Source organism: Phocoena phocoena, chromosome 4 (genome assembly GCF_963924675.1).
Source record: "Phocoena phocoena chromosome 4, mPhoPho1.1, whole genome shotgun sequence".
In the NCBI taxonomy this organism is placed as follows: Eukaryota; Metazoa; Chordata; class Mammalia; order Artiodactyla; family Phocoenidae; genus Phocoena; species Phocoena phocoena.
Genome location: NC_089222.1, coordinates 84,366,164 through 84,389,948, shown reverse-complemented (window position 1 = coordinate 84,389,948; position 23,785 = coordinate 84,366,164). Strand labels below are relative to the sequence as shown.

The 23,785-nt window shown below is 40.0% G+C and overlaps 1 protein-coding gene across 1 annotated transcript in view; it reads left to right on the top strand.

The window, feature by feature from the left end:
* Positions 1 to 22,113, top strand: part of GAP43 (growth associated protein 43) — a 92,315-nt gene extending 70,202 nt beyond the window's left edge. The window contains exon 3 of the mRNA XM_065876598.1: positions 21,420 to 22,113. Within this exon, the coding sequence (XP_065732670.1) occupies positions 21,420 to 21,508 (89 nt within the window). The 3' untranslated portion in view covers positions 21,509 to 22,113. The remainder of the gene's footprint in view (positions 1 to 21,419) is intronic.
* Positions 22,114 to 23,785: the final 1,672 nt, after the last annotated feature.

Here is a 23,785-nt window from a genome sequence, read left to right as displayed (position 1 = left end):
CTGAAGCTCCATGTGATCAGAAAAAAATCTTTTGGGGTCTTTCAGAGTTAAAGAATATTAGTGCTTGGAAAACCTCAAACTCATTAAACACTGTGGATCCCTAGACTAAGTTTTTATTAAACCAGAACCTTACGCTGTGTGGAAAATGAAATATGACACTCCCTTGAGGTGGTTCAATCCAAATCTGCCATAGAGCACTGTGAGAGTGGATCAAGGTTGGCAGAATTTTCATTATAGTTGCTCAAACAATTTTTTTTATGCTTTTAGTCTCCAGAACCAGAAATAGAACTTGTTCACAAGGACCATATCTTATTAAGGATTAAGAGAAGTGATGATAAGGGCTGTTCAAGTTAATACTTACTGAACACATCGACTAAGCATCTTATATGTATCATACTTTACAGCAATCCTATGAGGTAGGTACTATCCCCATTCAGTAGATTAAGAAATCAAGGTACAGAGGGGTTATATAACATGCTCAGAGTATCACATTTGGGAAGTGGTGGGTTCTCAATTCAAACTCAGGCTGTCAAGCTCCTGACTCTGTATTAATCAGAGCTGTCTACATTCAGTGGCTCAAATTTGCTTCTTCCCAACCTTGAATCCATGACAATCACACCTACCCTCTTGTCCTCCAATGAAACTTTTGCCAGAGGCACAGATGACTTCCTCATTGCTAAAATCCAGTGGTCCATCCCATGGCTCGTCTTCTTTGGCCTACCAATAGCATTTCATAGTTGATCGCTTTCTACTCTTTGAAGTACTTTAGTTACTCTTCTTCCAGCATATTACCTATTCCTGAGTTTTTCTGCTAACACATTGGCTATTCCTTTTCAGTTTCTCTTGTCCTTGCTTCTTCATCTCCTGGTTTCTAGTTGTTGGAGTCTCTCACAGCTCAGCCTTGGACCTCCTCTTCTCCATCTACATTTACTCTTTTGGTGATTGCTCCCGGTTCATGGCTTCAAGTATTGCCTACAACCTGATAAATCCCAATGATCCCTCAGTAGCCCAGACCTCTCTCCCCACTCCAGACCACCGCTTACTCAACTTGTGTATCGAATAGACACCACAAGCTAAACATTTTGAAAACCAAACTCCTATCTTTTCTCCCTGAACCTGCTCCTTCTTGAGTCTCCCCACCTCAGGAAATGGCAAGCTCACCTTTTCCTGAACCTCAGGCCACATATCTTGGAATTATCCCCAACTCTTTTGTCTTTTCCAATATTAAATCTGTCAGCAAATCTTGTTGGCTCCACGTTCAAAATATATCTAGAATCTGAGCACAATTTCACTTTCTCTTGCATCCATCTCATTTCAATTAAAGCCAAGGTCTTAACATGGCCTCAGAGCCCTCCATGATTAGCGTCCCGTGGAGGTCACCACTTGAAGTCCACTTTCTCCATGCCCCTCTCTTGCTCCCTTCCAGCAACATAATGCCTGTGCTACAGCCCCGGCAAACCACATGTGCTCACATCCAGGGCGTTTGAACTACCGGTCCCTCTGTCTAGAACCACCCCACCCCCCCGCCTTTTAGATCCTCATAGATTCCACTCTCTAACCTTCTTCAGCTTCTGTTCACATGTCACCGTCTCAACGAGACTTTCCCTCTGACGGAGATTGTCACACCATCCTCATTCCGTCACTATTGTCCTTCCCCACACTATGTTTTTCATAGCTCTTATCACCACCTGACATGCTATATATTTTACCTGTTAATCTATGGAATAATATAAGCTCCACGAACAGGGTATTGTCTGCTTTATTATTATTTTGTACACTGCTATACCCCAGCAACTAGAATAGGAACAGAATGCTCAGTAGAAGTGTGAAGATGAAGGTGCCTCCTTAGTCAAACAGAGTAGCTGAGTCAGTGCTGATGGTCAATGCATACGTGGCAAAGGTGACCCAAAGTCCCTCTCACACTCAGTTGGTTTACTCCTTATCACCACTGAAGGAACTTCTCCTCTGCCTCCTGGACAGACATTCCTCCATCTTCCTCTTCCCTTGCAAGTTCCTTGGAGACTCCTATAATTCTTACATGTAATACCATCCCTCCTAGGGATTGGAAGATGTTGGCAGCTGGGCAGTGACTATAACCCGGCTGTCAGTGGCACCAGAGGACCAGATCTGTGTCCTAGACACTGCGTTATAGTCACTCCCTACATGGAACACAATCATAGGGAAGAAAGTGGTTTCATCTCCCCATGCAAAGTATCCATCTCTAAAAGAGGACCATTTTAGCAATTCCAGACCACTGGGAGTTCTGCCCTGACTGAAAATAGATGACATAAACACATTTTTGCTTAAGAGGGAGCTGCCTTTCTCTCAGGTTAAGTCATCAAATCAAAGTCATGAAAGCTTTAATGTCTAATAAGGAGTCTCTGGTGGATTAAAATGTTCTACTTATTACAAATGATAGTTAACTCAGTATTTACTTATTAGTAGCCCTTTCTGAGTATGTTGAATTTGCCTACATGTTGCTTATAGCTAAATACGGTTGGAACATTTTTTCATACAGGAACATTTCTTCAGAGAAATGCTGCATACAAATGTACAGACCGTGTATATATATATATACACACACACACACATCTCTTGGTTTTGATCAGTCAGAGTCCAACGGTTAATTCTCACACCGTCTATTAGCTTTGCACAATTTAGGAAACAGTTTTGTGACCCAGATAGCACCAATAAAGTTAGCAGGTCTTCTGTTAGACTCTAACTGTGCTGGGTAAGATTGCCTGAGTAAAGGCAAAACACTGTGAGACAGACAATAAATGTAGTCTGTATAGCTGTAGACAAACTTTGGTGAGAAAGGGCTGCTCTGCATCACGAAAGGGTCTGGGGGGGCGTTGTATGTGGTGGTACTTGGTCAAGGAAGTGGAGTGGAGAGATTGGGTGGGGGGTGGGGAGGGGTACAAAATTAGGTGTTGAGAGGGGTGGAGGGGAGGGGTGACAGTGCTACCTGAAAATCTCCATCCAAAAAGGATGTGTAGTGGGAAGGGACCAGGGTTACAGCAAGCAACTGTAACACTTCAAAATCTATGGATTGGAAACCTCTGATGATAGGCATCTGTCTATGAAGAAGAGAACAAAATACATTTATATGACAGATGATTTGGCCCTAAACTGGTATCTCTTCATTTCTTACTCATTCCCTCAACAATCCCACCACCAACCTCCTTTATTTAAACAACATCCTAACCCTTTCCTAGGACGAAGGAAAATGGGAGCAGCAGGAAGGGTGGACACTTCATGTACAGAGCTGTGAGTATTCTTTAAGTGCTTGTAAAAGTGACAACCGTTCTTGGGGACCGGAATTTCCCACTCCCAAGGCTGCCTCAGGCAATTGTTGATCATGTCTGTTTACTGTCAAAAGCTTTGGTTTACTGAGGAAGTTGATGGGAATGTAATCATTGCAGCTCAGCTCTTCATCTTTAGCAACCTGTGTCCTGACACCTGCTGGGGATGGCACATTTGTATCTTGTCACCACTTGTGGAATGTGCATGAGAAAAATGGTAAGCGGGGTAATGCCCCCATTTCACAGAGAGTTGTGTTTCCTCTTGCTCTCTCCCCTATTACTCACACTCTCTCGCCATTATCCCAACCTTCCTTCCTCTCCCCGCTGCCACCAAGCTCCCAACAGGATCTCCTGAGAGTCGTTACTCCTCAGCCCATCAGTCAAAGTTGTGGGTTTCCATGGTTACCAAGCAGCTGGTGTCTAGACACTCTGAGAGATGCCTTGCAATTGATCTGTGGATCTAGCTTCTATCACACACACCCTTCCCCTCCCACCTCCTCTTTCCTCCCATTTCCTCTTTATTTACAGCAGGCAGTAATGCCAACACAGGATGGAATTTCCTTTTGACAGGCCATTAAAGGAAGGAGGGGAAGAGAGAGAGGGTGAAAAACTCGAGCTTGCTGTCTCGTCATATCAGGGAAGTGAGAAAACAACTGAAATGACAGACCCGATGTGGCTCGCTCTTTCTTCCTCAGGAAAGATTTTATTTAATTAAAATATGTTAAATTAGGGAACAGTGCCACTAGTCCATTGGGAGCCATCAGCATCTTTAAGAGCCAGTAAAACCTTTCAGGATAGGGCTTCGGCTGGTGACACTGGACTGAGGTAGAATCTTTTCACTGTCTCTGGGCAATCAATGTAATTTCTCTTTCTATGCTCAGGGGGATCACACATTCGTTAAGTATGACAAGAGGGAGAACTCTGGAGGGAGATACAGGCAATTACAAGGAAAGACCTGAACACTGACACCTCAAATCTGGAAAAGTTATGTTTAATCTCTCCCGTTTCTCCCAAGAAAGAGAAAAGCAGCTCCTAACAGCCAGGATCTGGCCTGGCAGCTACAGGTGGGCTTTAGTCTTCTCCTATTAACATACAGAGTTTCAGAGGACACAACATCGGACTTTGTGTGATGGTTCCAGACAAAGCAAGACCCCTGTAATCATGTCTGAACACGGACTAAGTATGGACATTGTCTAAACCATAAAATGGCCAAATATTTCCCTAGCCTGGCTGTATGAATGATAATGCTTACCTCATTCTTCCTTCCTTCTAGATAATATTTATTAAGATGACCAATCATAGGGACTTCCCTGGTAGTGCAGTGGTTAAGAATCCACCTACCAATGCAGGGGACACGGGCTCGATCCCTGGTCTGGGAAGATCCCACATGCCATGGAGCAACTAAGCCTGTGGGCCACAACTACTGAGCCTGCGTGCCACAACTACTGAAGCCCACATGCCTAGAGCCTGTGCTCCGCAACAAGAGAAGCTACCGCAGTGAGAAGGCCGTGCACCGCAATGAAGAGTGGCCCCCACTCTCCACAACTAGAGAAAGCCTGAACACAACAACGAAGACCCAACACAACCAAAAATAAATAAATTTAAAAATAATTTTTAAAAAGTGATGCCAAAAAAAAAATGCCCAATCATAAAATGACACCTATTTTGTGATAGCATCCAATAAAGAGCAAAGCTCTGCTTCCTTGAATCTACCTCCAAATCCTGTAGCACAAGCCCAGATAAGTCCTTTCTAACCCCCCTCTTACTGCCATGCCTCATGGTTCCATGTTGTGTGCTCTCGCTAGCTGTGACGTGTCAATAGACCAAGCTGTGTTCAACTATGGGTATGTTTCTAGTAGTCTTTTGCGAGACTCTGCCACATAAAATTTCTTTCTACATTATAATTTATACTCAAGTTAGCTTCAGTAAAAAAGTCATTTTCTCCCACATTTTCGGAATATTTTATTTATTACTAACTAACCAAATTTATTACTAACTCTCCCTGAGTTCACCAATTCTCCTTCTAAGATCTCATAAAAATCTAACCTAGAAAACAAAATTAAATGCTATTTTATTTTTCCCATCCCTAGTATTTTCTTGTGTTTGGTCTCAACATTGGACAAGAAGGCCCAGGTCCCTGGATGAGTTTAAAAGCCTTTGGGAATTCTATGAACTTAGCAGTGATGGCAAAGACATGAGAGTCAGACAGCAGACATAAAACATGTCCAAGCAAATTATAGTGAGACTTCGACCAAAAAATTTTATTTAGTACACTTCATTTAAATCGCAAGGAAAGTCATGTCCCCTCTTTTAGACTCAGTGATGTACAATAGTTTGTTGGGACAGCAGCTATATCCTCTCTTTTCGCATTATCATCTGTAGGCTTTAAATAACTATTATAGTTACCCCTATCAGCGACAGCGGAGGAGCATGCAAGAGGGCCACCTTGGAGGCAGAAAGATGTGCTAAGAGGCGGCTCTATTGGCTCAGACGTTAGTGTTGCCACCATCCCCTGAAGTGCTAGCCTGGCGTACTGTCCTGTGTCCCTTTAGGCCACACCAATGAGGTCACTTGCCATCTGTTTTCCAAGTTGAGTTCTATGTCTGGTTCTGGAATCAATGTCATTCTCATTCCTAGACTAGGAAGAATTAAAGAGCCCTACACACAATTGGCTCAGCCTCAAGTCAACTTGTGCCCAAACACCAATAATTGGTCTCTCACTTGGGAACAGTTCTACTAACTAAACTTCATCTTGGTTTTGCTCTACCTAGGTCCCTGTCTCATTCATTTCATTTGTACTCTGATTTCTCTTGAGACTAAGACCCTGCCTTATTCTCATCCTGTCTCCTAGAGATGGGAATCTTGTTCTTGGTCCCATGATTAGGGGACCCTATTGCTGGCTGAGAGACTTGCCCGCATGTCCATGGTCTATCTATACTGGCCTCTTTCTAGCTGCTGTGTTCTATCAGCTTCCAACGCCTGTTGACTATCCTTGCTGTTGACCTTCTATTTGACTATTGCCTTTAACCATATATACTTCAGATACTGTGTTATTATTACCCACCTGTCCTTCCTTCCTCTGACTACTACTGGCTCCGTGCCCAAGCTGTAGTAGTATTGCTAGTCTCTTTTCCCTGTGAGTTTGGCACATTTTTCATCTAGTATATCAGTACAGTACTTATATTTAATTGTTTTTTCCATTTCATGGCCTCAATTGGAAATATGTGTTGCTGAGAAAGGAGAATCAATAGCCACAGATAGATGCACATAGAGAGGGAGGATTTTAAATTTGGATCTCTGAAAGAATGATAAGGCCAATCTCATTATATTTGTAGCGATAGTGGTTGTGTGATGTCCAGTATAGACTGAGATATAGAATTGGAGCCAGGAGTAGAATCAAGGATGTAGAGAAGTATTCGGCAGTAGAAATTGGAATTTGATGTATATGAGGCCAGGAGTCATTAAAGCTTGTGTTAAAGAAAGTAATATGCTTACAGTGATGTATAGGGATTAACGATATGACAATGATAATATAAATGTGGTGGTTACCTGGTTATGGGGTCTGGGTCAAAGTCATTAGAGAGAATGAGTTATTGATGCAGAGCCTGCAAAGAGAATGTAGAATTGAATCTTGGATTGTGTCCTGTTAGGGGATAAGGAACAAACACTAGACCCAGAATGGCAAAGAAAAGTGAGGAAACAGCAAACACAGATCCAGAACATGGTCTTCATTAAAGTTAAGAAAAAAGGAATATTTTAAGAAGATGTCAAAAACAAAAATACACCAACAATTAAGGAGTTGGTTTTGTTCAAACTATTGCAATAGGGACCCCAGCTCCGAAGATCACAGTGTCTTGGCAGGGTGGCTTTTCCTTAGACTTTTATAGGAGGAGTAGACAAATTACAGGTGGGGTGATTTACAAATGAGGTTATTTTGCAATCAGGGGAAGTCTAGTCAGTTAGCTGAACAAGGTTTATTTATCACTGGTCTACCTTGTTTCAAAGAGACAAACAATTCTATCCTCATTCATGAAACAAAGAATAGAAAGTTCAAGGCAAAGGAGGAAAGATCTGTGTTTGGCCTTGTTACAGGTAAACAAAGAAGTCACCCATGAGTCTTCTGGAGTCATGAGAGAGAGTGGACAGCAGATCATATGGAGAAGAGTATTTTACAGTAAGCCATTTCCTAGAGCATAAAAGGATGGGGAGACTTCAGAAAACAAAAGGTTGGGAGAATTACTTAACTGCCCCTATTTTCTGGAGCATAGAGCTCAAGTAAAAGTCAACACTGTCAAAAGGAGCAGTCAGAAAAAGATCAAGAGCAATGGTAAATGAGAAAAGGCCTTATGATGTGGATATAATTTTGAGGGAGGGGGTGAATTTGAGGAGAGCACTGTTAGAAAAATGATAGAGTTGAAGTCAGCTCCTAGAGAACTAAGAGAGGTGAGATGAAGAAAAGGTGTAATTTGAATTTATTTTTTCATGAAGTTTGTTGATTGAAGAGGAAAAGAACAGGTTGGTAAATTTCTTGAAGAAAGAGGCTGTTATCTTTGCATTTTTGGACTGTCTTGTACAAAAGAAAACATATTGAGGACATATTTTGTTCTGTGTTATTCTAGAGGAAAGAACTCCATAAAAACTTAGGAGAGGTAGGTGTTAGGTGACTATCAGGAAGAATTTACAGTTAGAGCTGGAGTGGCCTGTTGAAGCAGAGTCTGCCTGTCTGCTAGGAGGATTCTGGGAGATTCCTGTATTAGGTGAGTTGTTGCTGGGGGGTCTCCAGAGCCCCTTTCTATTCTAAGGTCTCTGTATGCAGTCTGATTACTTTCAAATAAATAGGGTTTTAAAAGAAAGAAGAGAGTAGGAGGTAGATTCTAGACATAAGGTATGTTTTAGAAAATAGTTTTATTGGAGAAAAAACACTGGATGGAGAAGATAGAAAGCCTTCAGCAGGATGATTTTTCCAATGGCAGTGCTATAGGATGGGCAGGACACATATGGTTCTATGGTTCTATCTAAGGTAAGCTATAGACTCACCATGAATCTTTATTCTTTAACTGCTAATTGTCCCAATGTCTCTAAATAGCCAAGACTATTACATTCTTTGCCACTAAATATAAGAGCTCTGAGATCTTCACTAAAAAGAGAGAAATCAGTACAAATATGAATATCACTTTTTCGATATAGTTCTGGTTGTGTTCCAGTGAGTACTATTGATTCTTAAAGCAATTTTTCATTCAAAGGCAGTGCCATAATTTGACAGGCCCTAGGAAGCCAAAATACACAATGAGTGCAAAATGAATTGTCCCAGCAAGAGATGGGGATTGCATCTATTTACCTGCACACAAGCATATAACAACAAACAACTTTTATAGGGCTTTCTTTTTACAATAATATTTTTTAATTAATTTCAAAATTGAGTTAACCTTCTCAGTGGGCTTTTGAACACTCTGCTTTCATTGGGAGGTGGAGGGGGTGATAGATGGGGGAATGATATGCACTTTTATTTGCTCTTATCAGGACATGGTACTGATCTCTTAGAGATTTCTAGGTGTGACAGCGTTTGTAGTAATTTCAGCTACTTCTGGACTTTCATTACCCAGCAACTCTTTAGTCATTGTGTTTATGAAACCTGCCATAATCAGTGATTACTATTCAGCCTAAGCCACCAATTTTAGAGGTCCCCATTTTTTCCCCTCTCTATATAGAATATTCACATCACCTCTCACCAGCTGTGCATAATGTGTTGAAGTTTGATGCAACAGTCATCCTCAGCCCTGGTTCTGCAAGCCTTCGGAGTATCTAAAATCACTTCTGGTAGCTCTTAAAGTAAAATTATATTGAGTTTACCTTTTATTCCACAAAGGAGAGAAGGAATGGAGGGAGTGAGGGGGAAGGAGGGAGGGAGGAACAGACTTACACAGTGCATTTAGGATTACGGGAGAGAGATGCCCCTAAAAATCAAGCAGTGGAATTCATCATCCCCAAAGGTTGTGAGAGACATTATGGTGTTATGGGAGGATCACTGAATTCTCATTAGCTGTGAGACTTTGGGCAAGTCACAGAAATGCTCTACCTTCAGTTTTTCTCAGAGGGAGCGAGGGGCTGAGATCAGATAATCTCTAAGATCTCCTTCAGCTTTCATTATTCTGTAATTTTACAATTAGGAGCTCACTCTGTAACAATATATACAGATTTTGAATTTTTGTCCTGAATTATGTGGTTTATCCATTTGCAATGATAAAATTAGCAAGACAACTGCCAAGTCTTTAGTTTTCTTTGTGCTGTGTAGATACAGCCATAAGGGAAAATTAAACAACACAGATAAATAATTGTTTAGCTAATCTCAGTTACTACCCAGACACATCATGGTGAGACATGGCAAGGCATGAGCTGAATATGGGTCATAAGTATAGTGCTTCTCTTTTAAAATGTAAATGTTATCCAATCAATAGATATTCATACGTAGGAAAATTTTTTAGGCCGCTGTAGTCACTACTGGAGAGGCCCTTATAGAGTTAGAATTGTTTCTAGTTTGGGTTTCTATATTTTAACTGTGGAGTCAGATAATCAAATCATGTAATCAAATATCAGATCATGAGATTTGGCAAATCTAGATCTGCTTTTGATTTTAAAGACAAATGTTGAAAATATTTGTAATATTTTTTGTAATACGGCCTATTAACTCAATATACGTTAAACCATTACAAATCATTGATTGAATTTTTAAAACCAGTATAAACTAGAAAATAGTTCACTAACTTTCTCGAGGTCGGACAAACACAAATTACTGCACTTTTGTAACTGATAACTAGATAAGATCTAGGATGACTCGTTGAAAACAGTGAGCGTAATAGAAATATCTAAGGAAACACAATTGTTTGAAATGGCTGGTATAATACCTAAGCAGCTTGTTTCGATAGATGTGAAAAACTTCAAGAAAGAATAGCTAAGAGAGTAGATTCAATGAAAAATGACCAACAAACACAATTAGCCTGTCCAACATTTCCTCATCTCCTAAGTATGGACCTACACAATTAACATCAAATACATGAAGTTTGATTTTTAGAAAATTATTAACTTTCTCTGAAATGCAGGAAGAGGAATTATGAATAAACTTTAGTGGAGAAAAAAAATGCTAACTTCAATACGTTTGATCAAGATTCCAAAAGAAGTATGGCGTTTCTTTGCCTGTAATTCTTGTAAGAAAGTGGCCACTTCCTACTCCATCTTTAATCTCTTTACTCTTCAAGGTTTGCTGGAATTCCATGCCTGAGAAGTCCCAGAAACGAGACAGTACGGTGCATAGACAGAAGGAATAACCCACTCAGAACAGTCTTCCACACAGCCCTAGGGATTTCTCCCCCCCAAACATGCCTTGTCCACAGAGGACTGCAAGCCTTTCCGGAAATGGAAAGTTCTTTCTCATAATAAAGCTGAAAATTTTCACTGTAAATGATCAATTTTCCTTAAGGTTAAGGGACAAAAAGTCCTAGCTTTCTTTCAAGTCTTGGGTTCAATAATTATAATGAATCAGGGCATTTTTCTTAAAATTGGATGTACTGTCTTAAGCCTGGATAATTGCCATCCGCCCTGTACCTTGCCTTCTGGAACAAGATTTACGACACATCTGAGGGCAAGGGGTTCCTCGATTCTTGCTGAGTCAGTATAGTAAATGTACTTTTGCTACAAACTGGAGGGAATCCAATGGAACGAAGCCCACGGATAAGGTGGTTTCCTTTGAAATCAACTGACTGCTATTTAAGTGTGAAATAGAGAAGGTTGTCCTCTTCTGAAGTAGAGGCAATAGCAGAGAAGGTCTTGCCTTTTGAGACATTGCTATTTAGCAGCCTTGATTCTTGCATCATGGAATCATGCCTCTCAAGTTTGGCCAACAGTCAGCTTTGCCCTGGTGATCATTTTTGGACTTTAGATTTTGACTTCAAAGCCTTTTTTTCAAAGAATTTTTTTTTTTTTTTTTACTCTACAAGCAGAAACTTTATAAGGAACAAACTTCTCTCTCCCTCTCTCGGGATACTTGAAGAAAGTTTCTCTTTGGCTGTAGTCTAAGAGTGGATACGCATGAATTAGTGGAGAGAGAGAGAAGATAATTCTCATTTATTAGGCACATAGGTGAGCAAGGGAGTGACACCGTGTTAAGTTGTCTTTTTTTTTCCTCTCATTTACTGCTCATCACAAATCTATGAGGTAGATATTAGTACTTCCACTTTACTGACAAAGGACTAGGAGAGCACGGATGATATATATGGAACACCAGTATGTGAAAGCCCTTAGCACTGGGCTTGGCATATAGTAAACATTAAACCAATGTTAGTTTCCTCCCACTCACTTAATAGTAATCGCCAATATTTACTGAGCAGTTTACTGAAACATGCCATTCATTATTAAGTACTTTAAATAATTAACACATTTGAGTGTTTTAGTAACCCCATGAGGTGGGTACCAATATTAATACCAATTACAGATAAGGAAAGTGAGGCAATAAGAGGTTAAATAACTCACTCCAAATCATGGTGTCAGAGATAGAATTTAAATGCAAATAGCTGGCTCCAGAACCAGCTGTCCTAACCACTACCCTGTGCTATCTAAAAATAGTGATGCTTATAGTAGATATCTATTTTTTACATTTGGGTTTTTTTATATCTGAATAATTTGTTATAAAATTAGAAGACATAAAATTAAAATTAGTATAAAAAAAGGAAGATGATGGAATAATTCTTTCCATGCCCGATACCTATAAATCAGAATAATATCGTTTCCTTTTCATAATACAATATTTTGAAATTCAGGCACACCTCTGCTATTTGGTCATGACAACAATACAGGTCCACAGTTTTTAGGCTTGAGGTAATTAAGGTTTTATCTACGTGACACAAAGCATATTTGGAATTATATATATTTGCCAGCACTTTCCTAAGCATTTGGGATGCATCAGTGAAGAAAATTAAAAATCTCTGCCTCTGTGGAGTTCAAATTATGGCGGATGTATCAGACTTTTCGTTTGAGAAATTAGTTCACAGTCAAGAAGACTAGAAAAGATACCACAAACTAGGATATAATGCAAGGGATATAATTTCTATACAAATAAAGAGTAGGAAGTGATTAATTCCATGTAGGATAGGTTTGGAGGTATGGAAACAACAATTGAGCTGGGTCATGAGGGCTAAGCTGCAAACCCAAATGATTCAAACCTTGAAGACTTGCTATGTACATTGATTAAGGAAATTGACTGGCCTGCCTCCCATCTCCAGTCCTTGATTTTTGGTTAAAGGAATAACTTTGGTCCCATTCCCCAGAATCAGAGCCCGAGAAGGGACTCTTGTGCAAATACTTTATTGGTGGAAATCCATAAGGGAATGAAGAAAGAAGAGATGTATGTATGATCCAGGGGAAGAAGACAGCAAAATGGGTTCAGGAAAAGCACGGTCTCAGCCTAATCCCACAATTTGTGCCGAAGCACAAGTTGCATCACAGACAGAGACTGTGTCTGGAGTCACAGGGGGCAGAATGGGTATGACCTCTCAGGCACCTCAGGTTGAGGTGATTCAGTTTACATCCCCCGCCCAAGGAGCAGGTGTGGGTCATTGGCAGCCAACCCCTCCAGCAGCTGGGAGCTGGGGACATGAGCCTGGTAAAAGGGATCTGAGGATTTCACCAACAACATCTGTAAAAGGAGCCTAGGACAACTGGAAGGTATAGGTAGGGATATAGAGACGTTGAGAATATTTGAACAGCAAGTGAGGGGAGAGAGAATATTGAGAATTGGATTTTTTGGTATCTCTTTTTGCTTTAGTAGGCCATTTATAAAATCTGCCATAGTCATTATTTATTTTTTATTTCATTCACTAAAAGAAATCTTGAGATGTGAGTAATTTAAATTTAGCAAAATGGAAAAGTTCGCACTGTTAGTTAGGACTCCTGATTTGGAGTTAGTTCTTGAAGACAAATACAGTGTGACTATCTTTTATTCTGATTAAAGGGAGCTGCTTCCATTTTGAAGTCAGAGTCCAGAAATGTATCTTCCTGGTATAATTTAAGAGTCTTATGTCAGACACTCCTTCCCCTTTTATTTTTCCAGTGATAGTGTTTTAAAATTTTTAAATGACTTTAGGCAATACCTGCTCTTACAAGGCCTCCGTTGACCCCGCCACTGGATTTTACCTATGGCTAGATTTTCACATTCACATTAGCTGCCTGGCCCCGTAGACAGTTGAGTTTGTAAAGGCTTAGAGCGATGCAGCTAAGATTTTCTCCTAGCTAGATCCTCCTCACCTGGGATACTATGAGGTGAAAGGGGAGATGCAGAGTTGAACTCTGGTCAGATGGGATTTTTTTGTACTGACTCCCCATTCTTCCACTCCTCCCGCATCCTAACCGTAAGGAATGTCTCGGAAGATCTACAGATTCAACTTCCAGCTCAGCACAATGTAGCTGAGGGGAGGGATGAAGGAGTGAGTGTACTTGACTTTTATGCTAGAGTGGAAATACCCTCCAAATTTTTATTTTTATTTTCAGCCTTTAGAAGTTGGCTTATTCACTGGAATAATGATAAGAGATCATGTTAACTCCATTCAGCTTTACATGTTTATCCTATCTTGTTCCAAAAATGACTTACGGCAACTATGCAAGCCACATAAATTGCAATTTTTGATCTTTCTGCGTGTTTCTAACGGAGGAATAAGGTAGGACACTCGTTTTTGATGGTTTGATAGACATTTTGTAGAGAGAATGTTTAAGATGTTTTCAAGGCCAACTTGTACCGTCTTTGACTTTTGTTTTAATTTTTTAAAGTCTCTGGGTCATCTGTGTTTCAGAATAAAACACTAAATTTTGTTCCAAAGGTTAGAAATCCTAGATTCGTTCTCAATTTCTGAAACAGAGTAGATCTATTTAACTAATAAATCACTTGTATTCTTATGTAGAGACTTTATAGGAACATTCTAGGGGAGAAGTCCTCTTAGTTGTTTATCTGAGAAAGATGATTTTTTTTTTTTTTTCCTGTGGGAAATTGCTTTCTTTCCTCCTGGGATGAAACTGTTAAACTTAATGGATGTTTTTTCCGAATCCCACAGGCTGGATTAAAATCTCAACATACTATATGGGGCACTTTAAATTTTATAAAGTGCTTTTAAATACCTTCCTTCAATAAGGTGAGGCAGTCATTATTATCCATACTTCTTATAGATTAGAAAATGGAGGCAAAGGAAAAGTAACTTCTCTGAGGTCAGATGACTAATTGGTAGCAAGGCTAGATAGAAATCAGCTTGGTCCTAGGCTGAAACTTTTGAGAGAAGAAGACTTGTATATGTATGTTTCAGATATCACTGGGACTTCACCTCTGAATTTTCTCCTTGGTTAGGTTTTTGTCTGCTACTCTTTGAAATCCTCAAGTGAGTAGTGTGGTAAACAATAGGATTAGTTGCTTTCAAAGTCTCAGAAAGCATTGAGTGGGAGCATAGGTGATACTTGCACCACTCTGCTGACACAAAATGCTGTATACTGGCTCAGTGTTTTGAGAGGGACTTGAAATGGAAAACATGATAAAAATGAAAAACAAAAAATAGCAAAATGTGACCACCCAAAGCCATGATCCAGGCTCCAGACTGATATCTGGTACACAGCTCAAGAGGAAGACCATGTAAGTAACAAAGGGATGTATGTGAGGTAGCTACAGAATGTTTTTTTTATTACTCTTCTTTGAGCCTTTGAGGTAATGATGCTTAATATTCAAGAAAAGTGAAAATCAAAAGGGAAAGGAAGCAAACAGCCCAGCCCAGTGGTGATTGGTAGAGTAATTGTGGGCATGGCCCCAGGATGATAGCAGCTTCTATTTAATCAATGTTGACAAGGCTGGGGAGAGCTGGGCAGGTCCCAAGAGGTAATGTTTTACTGGGAAATCCACTCAACCTAATTTCAGTAATGGAGGGCTGTGGAGGGGCCTGGACCGGTGCCAGTAAACAGGGCCATTAGAGCTCAGTGTAGGCGATGGCAGCTGGGAACACCGCCATCTCTCCAGCAGCACTGCAGCCGGGCTGCCTGGCTGAGCACACAAGCAGCCGCTGCTGCATATGCTCCTGGTATTTGCTCACCAACAGAATGTGCAGACGTGCTATTCTCACCCTTTCGAGGAAATGAATGGAATGCATAAAGACAAGAGCTGCTTCCAGAATCTATTTCAGCAAGAATCAGAGAGCCAGTTAGAGGCACATATTTCAAGGACCACTGTGAAATCATCCACCGGGGTCCCCTACCACCACCCGGTTCCAAATGGGTATAGAAATGACTTTTATTTTTATTGCTGACTTAATGTGGTCTTGATCTTTCTTAGGACTGGTAGTTGTGGGTCAAGAATAAGAAAACTACTAGAGTTTTCCATATTTCAAAATTTATGAGATTCATTAGAGATGCTCAACTTTGCAAATCCAAGAGAAGTGGCCTAGGAGAAAATATGCCCCTTTGGGCTGAGCTCTTCTTGTCTAGATATTACTTTTTCCTTTATCACCCCTTCTCCCACAAACAATAATTACTAGCATATGAATTCCAAGGAGGCAGAGCTTTTTGCTTGATGTTTTCATTGTTGTGTCACCACTGCACTGCATTGCATTGGAAATGCATGGCACATTCCCTGGTGGCGCAGTGGTTGAGAGTCTGCCTGCCAATGCAGGGGACACAGGTTCGAGCCCTGGTCTGGGAAGATCCCACGTGCCGCGGAGCAACTAGGCCCGTGAGCCGCAACTACTGAGCCTGCGCGTCTGGAGCTTGTGCTCGGCAACAAGACAGCCCGCGACAGTGAGAGGCCCGCGCACTGCGGTGAAGAGTGGCCCCCGCTCGCCGCAACTAGAGAAAGCCCTCGCACAGAAACGAAGACTCAACATAGCCAAAAATAAATAAATAAAATTTAAAAAAAAAAACTATTAGAAATGCATGGCACAGTGTGTAGCATGTAGTAAAGGCCCAGGACCTTTTACTGAATAAATAAATGAATTAGTGAACACATTTCTTTCTTCCCTTTTGAAGCAACCTTCAACTCTAGAACATGAAGAATACATGGCTTTACTGTCCTGATGTTAACTTTCTCTTTTCAAAGTAACATAGAAATGATAAAATTCATGGCAGCTGCTAGTGAACATAGTTATTTCTAAGAGGTCTTTGGGCCCAGAAGAAGTAATATTTTTGTCCAGGCTAACATGCCACGGCTGGAGAAGGGTATAGCTCTTTATCAGATTCTAACATTATCTCTTCAAATTGACTGTAATTTTTGAGAATTTATTTAATACAAATAATATTTATTAAAATTGCTCAATTTTATTTTATTAAGAGACAAATTTTTCCCCCTTTTAGACCAAACTGCTAAAACACATCATCAGTTTTTGTTTTATTTATTTATTTGGGGGCATAGTCTAGATCATAATAAAATTGGATTTCAGGGTTGATTTCCGGGGTGAAGACTGATTTGCGGGAAGAAACCCATCCTAGGTAGAATAATAATGATTCCTAGTGAGGATGCTCGCTAGTCACATGATATATACACATAGATAGGAGATATATACAGTCGACCCTTGAACAACACAGGTTTGAACTGCACGGGTCCACTTATATGTGGATTCATTTTCATAGTGAATGCTACGGTACTACATGATCCGTGTTGGTTGAATCTATGGACGTGGGATGTTGGATACAGAGGAACTGCAGATATGGATGAACCATGTATACGGAGGGCCCACCATAAATTATACATGGATTATTTTCAACTACACAGAGGGTCGGCGCCCCCAACCCAGTTGTTGTTCAAGGGTCAACTGTGATTCACTTTGTGATCTTTCTTTTCCTGTAATACCTTAACCAAAATAACAGTATTAATGTTAGGTTTTCATGTTTAATATGAGTAAAAGTACTATTCAGAGCTAAACTGAAATAAGGAGAACACTTTCTGTTCTTTAACTTGCTGGATTTCAGCTGTCACATCAGGCTTTCCTCATTCGCCAGCTCCGGGCCCATTTACTTCCCTCACTTGCTTTATGTCACTTGGTACTGAAAATCCCTTTCAGTCTTTAGCTTCCACAGCCTCTTCTTAAGCAACAACTGTCTCAGAGAGAGGTTGAGCCTCTAGATGGGGAATGTGATTATTTACGCTAATTGGATCATGATCACTGGAGTGACCAGATGGCCTCAGCCATTCATCCATCTTTGAACTCACCATGATGATCAAAGGTTTTGCATAAAACACTAAAAAGAATACATATTAACTCATCTCTAGCATTTACAAATTATGTAATTAGTGCCGGAAAGGGCCAAGACCAGATTTCATATTATTCAAGACTAATCAGAATTCTTCCCTCCATTCTGAACTGCTTTTACAAAGACCAATTTTTAGACTTCATAGTCTCCAGGCCTACATACCTGTGGACCCCCTGCTATAGCTCCTACTGTGAGCCCATCCACCCTTCTTGGGCAAAGGGATGAGCTGGGAGAGCAACGTAAAACAGATGCTACCTAGATGGCTCTGCCCTAGGTTGAAATTCACTGTTGCCATTCACAGAGAGTGTGTTCCTTTACCTTGCTGTGCATCAGCTTCCCCGCCTATAAAACTGGGATGATAAAGGTAGCTGTGAGAATTAATCAGATGACACAAGTGCACTTAGAACTGTTCTAAACATATAGGAAAGACTCAAATATGGTAGCTATAGCTAAACACTTTATACAAGGGGTCAGGAAAGTTACAATTTATGGTTCTTTCCGTAAAGACCTTCTTGACCTTCTCTGGTCAAATTTGACTACCTGATATAATGGGGAAACCTGGACAAGTAGAAGACCTAGATTTTAGTCCTGGCTTGACATGAGCAAACCATATGATTTAGAGGAAAATCTCTTTATCTGAACTTCAGTTTCCTCTTCTATGAAATGAGGATGTCCATTCATTCTTTCATTCAGCAAGTATTTATTGAAGGCCTTCCCTGCACGGGGTTCTGTGCTGGACATGGGGGATTCAAAGTTGTACAAAAGTAGATACTGTCATTACCCTTGAAGACTTATGGTTTAGTCACTGGGTGATCTTAGAGGTCCCTCTCACTGCCAATATTCTATAATTATAGATTTCATTGCCTATTAAATGTTTATTACAAAAGGCTTAAACAAGAGCGAGGGTATTTCCTGGTTTTCTCACTTTTCTTCTCACTACCTAGAAGAATGTCTGGCACATTGCAGGTGTTCGATACCAATTTATAGAACAACTAAATGAATAAATAATTATATTTCAAACACTTGAAAGCATTTGAGAGAAAGAAGCATTTGAGAGAAAGAATATGTAGATATTGAAGCTCTTAATAAGGAACAGACAGCAATGACTTCCTGTCACAATAAACAGATGCATGTCAAGTTTCACTGTTTCTCCTGGGCCTAGGCAAAGAATGACAAGAGAAAGTGGGGGAATTTGGAAGGATTTAACCTGATTCCACTCCAGAAGTGGACAGAAACTGTGGCTATTTAAAATTATCTGGATCTTTTTTCCTTCTTTTTCTCCTTTTGAACTGTGTTCCCTCATTTCACAAATATACCTCTGTTCTCACCTTAACTAGCCTGATTTCACCTTTTCTCTTGAGTTTCCTAATCTCCTTCAAATCATACATAATAGCTCCCAAGTTTTTATTTTAGTAAGAGAGGTTTGAAGTCTTCTCTTGCTCCTGTAGCTAATCCTTCTATGTTCTTCTAGACAGTTTAAATCAATATTCTGTTTCTTTTGCAGTTTGAAGAGGACACTAAATATGTGGTTTCTTGGAACCGGTAAAGATGATAAACCACTGTGGGCATACCTGTAGTCTCCAAAATTTAGGCATAGCTAGGGAACTAAATAAATTATCTGAAAGAATTGAAAATTACTATAAAAAGATCTAACAAATATGGAAGCTTTCTTCTGACAGAAAATTAAATGATCCATTAGCGCACCAAAGTTCTATAATACACGAGGAACACTGCTGGTACATAGAGTATTATGAAGATCAGAACTGAGTTAGTTTCACCCAAAAATTTTTGTTAGAAAATGTGATCAGTGTGCTGGTTCTTCAAGAGTTAATAATAATCACCTTGGAGGGATCTAGCCTTAAAAAATTCTTTATGAGTTGTAGTAGATAGCCTCACTAGGATAACTACATTTTGAAAGTAACTTACAGTCTGTTGCAAATCCCACAAAATAAATCAGACTTAAAAACTTTGGTCAAAAACAAGTCATTGTAAGATAAAATGACCTATCATAGTTACTATTTACCAGACCAGCCTCATTTGATTCTTAAAAAAACACATCTGTTTTCAAAACGATAAGCATTTTCTGCTACTGAAGAGACTTAAAAGAATATTAATAGATAGGTGTCCAAAGAAGGAATCCCAAAAATTATATTTAGCGGCAGTGGTCTTGTTTAGATATAAATGTTCAGCTTTATCTGAATATAAATATATAGCTGACTGATTTCAAAGAAACATACATTTTTATGAGCTCTTCTAATGGTCTCCTAAAAGTTCCCCATTTCTCTAGTCTCAACATCTCTCAAGTCTTAGAAATACTTGTGTGAAATATTGACCCTTGGCTGGCATCCGGGAACTTGAATTTTGAGAGGGTTCTCACCACTTCCTAACTAAGAGTGTTCACTGCGCCTAAACTCTTTGCGCCAACAATGTGGTTTATGCTGGACATCTGTTTTCCTCCTGGGAGTCTGGATTTGGTACATGCTAGGTAGAGGGTGCCTACTCAACCAGTCTCTAATAAAAACCCTGGACTTGTAAGCTCAGGTGAGCTTCCCTAGTCTCTGACGTCTCACACATGTCACATTTCATTGCTGGAGGAATTAAGCACATCTTGTATGAGTCCATGAGGAGAGGACTCATGGAATCTTGTGCCTGGTTTCCTCCAAATATCACTCCATACAACTTTTCCCTTTGCTTTTATTGGTTTTATATCCTTTCACTGTAGTAAATGGTAGCCATGAGTAGGATTATATGCTGAGTCTTCTGAGTCCTCCTAGCAAATCACTGAATCTGGGGGGAGTCTTGGGGACCCTGATACAGGAGTTTTGTTTAATAACAGATGTGATGTCAAGGCAAATTCTCTTTCCATTAGCTGGCATACTAGTAAGCTGTCTGTAGTATGAAATCAGTTGACTGAGTTCTAGCAGGAAACCAGGCAGAAGAGTAATTAGAAAATCACCTCTTTCCTAAGGACAAAAATGATCCTTTAAAAAGAAACAAAGTCTTTCTTATTAAGCAAAACACACTTGCCCTACGGATAAGTGTACTCATTTGGAATGTTTTTGACTGCCAGAAACTAAAAACTACTACAGTGGCTTAAAGAATTTAGTTATTTGTCTCACATTAATAAGAAAAAGTCTGAGGAAAAGTGTCCAGGAGTAGTATGGTCAGTCACAAGTAGATTTTTTTCTCTCTTTCTGCTTCACCATTCTTAGTGTATAGTTTTTATCTTCATGGTCACAAGATGACTGCTATACTACCAGGTAGTTTGATGTCACAGTCATCAAGAATAGGAGAAAATAAAGAGCAAACACCTTCTCTGGAGCCTTCCCAGGGAAGTCTGTCTCTATCGATTTGGCCATCACTGTGTGATATGGACATCCCTAGCTCCAAGGGGAGCTGAAAATGCAAGCATTTCACTTTCCAGCCTTTATAATACTAGAAATAAGGGGTGAGAGAGTTGGAATGGATGTTGAATGATCCACATAAAGTATCTGTCATGATAAGTCTGACATTAATGCAAAAGAAATACAAGATCATTGTGAACCCCCCATGTGTGGACACCTTAACTGTAAGGCCGAGAGATTAAAGACCATAGTAGTTTCTCTTTAGTGAACTCCTCGCGTACGATATCACAGCTTTGTTCCTGAGCTCTTCCCTATGTGTCACTGAACAATTTCCTGGGGGTAAACTCTTCTGAACCTGGAAATTACATTACTGAGATAGCAATAATCTCTTTTTATCTTAAATCTTTTATGAAGTGGTATGAAAAGAAGAAATGCATTCACTATCATCTGAACAGATGAGACAAAATACTAACTCTGCTTCTCCTGCCCTAACCCCATCTGTTTTCTTCCTCAGAAGCTGTAGACGAAACCAAACCTAAGGAAAGTGCCCGGCAGGATGAGGGTAAAGGAGAAGAACGCGAGGCGGACCAAGAACATGCCTGAACTTTAAGAAATGGCTTTCCACATCCCCACTCTCCCCTCTCCTGAACCCTGTCGCTCCTTACCCTCTTCTCAACTCCTCTCTGAAGTTTCCCTTCCTGTCCTACTCACGTCTGTGAGTCTGTCCTCTCCCACCCACTAGCCCTCTTTCTCTCTGTGTGGCAAACATTTAAAAAAAAAAAAAAAAAGCAGGAAAGATCCCAAGTCAAACAGTGTGGCTTAAACATTTTTTGTTTCTTGGTGTTGTTATGGCAAGTTTTTGGTAATGATGATCCAATCATTTTGGGAAATTCTTGCACTGTATCCAAGTTTTTTGATCTGGTGCGTGTGGCCCTGTGGGAGTCCACTTTCCTCTCTATCTCTCTCTGTTCCAAGTGTGTGTGCAATGTTCCGTTCATCTGAGGAGTCCAAAATATCGAGTGAATTCAAAACCATTTTTCTTTTCCTCCTTTTCAATGTGATGGAATGAACAAAAAGGAAAAAAATCAAAACCCAGTTTGTTTTGAAAATAAAGAAATAAAGCAAATGTGCCAATTAGCGTTAACTTGCGGCTCTAAGGCTCCTTTTTCAATCTGAATATTAATAAACCATGAGAGTAATCAAACTCCCAATGGCTCTGTGTTTCTGTTCCATCTTCTCATGAGTTGGTTTGACACACTGGGATTCTTACATTTTATCTTTATTCTGGCCTCCCAGTCTGACGCCAACCACCCTGACAAAGAAAAGATGGATGAAACCATAAGGCTTCAGTCAGAACCAATGGCGTAGGTCCTTGATGGGGCTCTTGGGTGCTATTTTATTTTGTAGGGCTGCTGTAACAAAGTGCCACAGACTGGGTGGTTTAAACAACAACAGACATTTATTTGCTAACGGTTCTGGAAGCTTGAAGTCCAAAATCAAGGTGCTGGCAGGGTTGACTCCTTCTCAGAATTGTGAGGGAAGCATCTGTCCCAGACCTCTCTCCTCAGCTTGTAAATGGCCATCTTCTTCCTACATCTCTTCACATCGTCTCTGGGTATCTCAATAGCCAGATTTCCCCTTTCTGCCATGTTGGATTAGGGCCCACCCTAATGACCTCACCTTAACTTTATTACCTCTGTCAAATCCCTGTCTCCAAATAAGGTCTCATCTGAACGTATTTGGGGTTAGGATTTCAACATGTGAATTGGGGGAGGAGGGGCGCAATTCAACCCATATCAGGCACTAAGACTTGCTTCTACTAAAATCACTTCAGCATATTTTCATGACTCAGGAGAAGTATCCAATGGAAAGTTATTCTAGGTTTTGCTAAGTTAAATAATGTAAGACATGCATAACTCTTAGAAACCGCCAGGCTTTTGTTTAGATAATTTATTTTTAACCCAAGTATTGACATGGTCCATTTAATTTTTTCAGTTTATTAACTTCTCTTAGACTTATCCCCACACAAGGCAGCTGACAGACTCTTGATTAGTCATAATCATTGTTCCTGCCAATGGTGATAGTATACAAAGAAAAGGTCTATATTTAGCACATCTATCCTTTTCAAATTTCCTTCCAGTTTCTGTTTTCTAATACCCTCTACTAAAAGGTAAACAGTTCCCATGAGAAACAAAACAATGTCCCTAAATCTTTAAGCATCTGATGGTGTTCTTTCTCCCTCTAAATTTCCTAAGTCAATCCTGGTTCAAATTCTTAACATGTCATACTCTGTCCTGACCCTGATTCTCATAGACAAGCATTGCCAATGGACTCCCTTAAGCTTTCTGCATTCATCTGCACATAGAATTTCCCAACAAGGAAGAGAAAATTGTGTCAAAGCCTTCAAAATAATGAAGATCATGGAAATAAGTTATCTTAGGAGATACAACCTACACCTCGGGAACTCTCCTCAGCTTTGTGTGGAGCTGGTGCCCAGTTAATGCTTTGAAGAAAGCTGATGTCATATGAAGGATGAGTCCTTACTGGATCAAGGGGTTTTTCCTCATCACTGACACTAAGTGGAAGAAGAAATCACAAGGAAAAAGGTCTATAAGGAAAAGCAAAAAAGGTCAAAAGGAAAGCATCAATAACATATTAAAACAATTAAAGAGTTTTGAGTTTATTCTGAGTTGGTATGATTTCCACAGAAGACTTTGCAAGTATCTGGGACTCAATCTTGTTCGGATTATGGTCTCATCAGATGTGAGAAAAGGTGTTGAAAAATGTTATCCATGGGTTGGAGCCATATTGGCAGGATATTGCTTTAAGAGTTGTTTTACCCCAAAGTTTTTTAGTAGGATAAATGCTTTCATTTCTTTC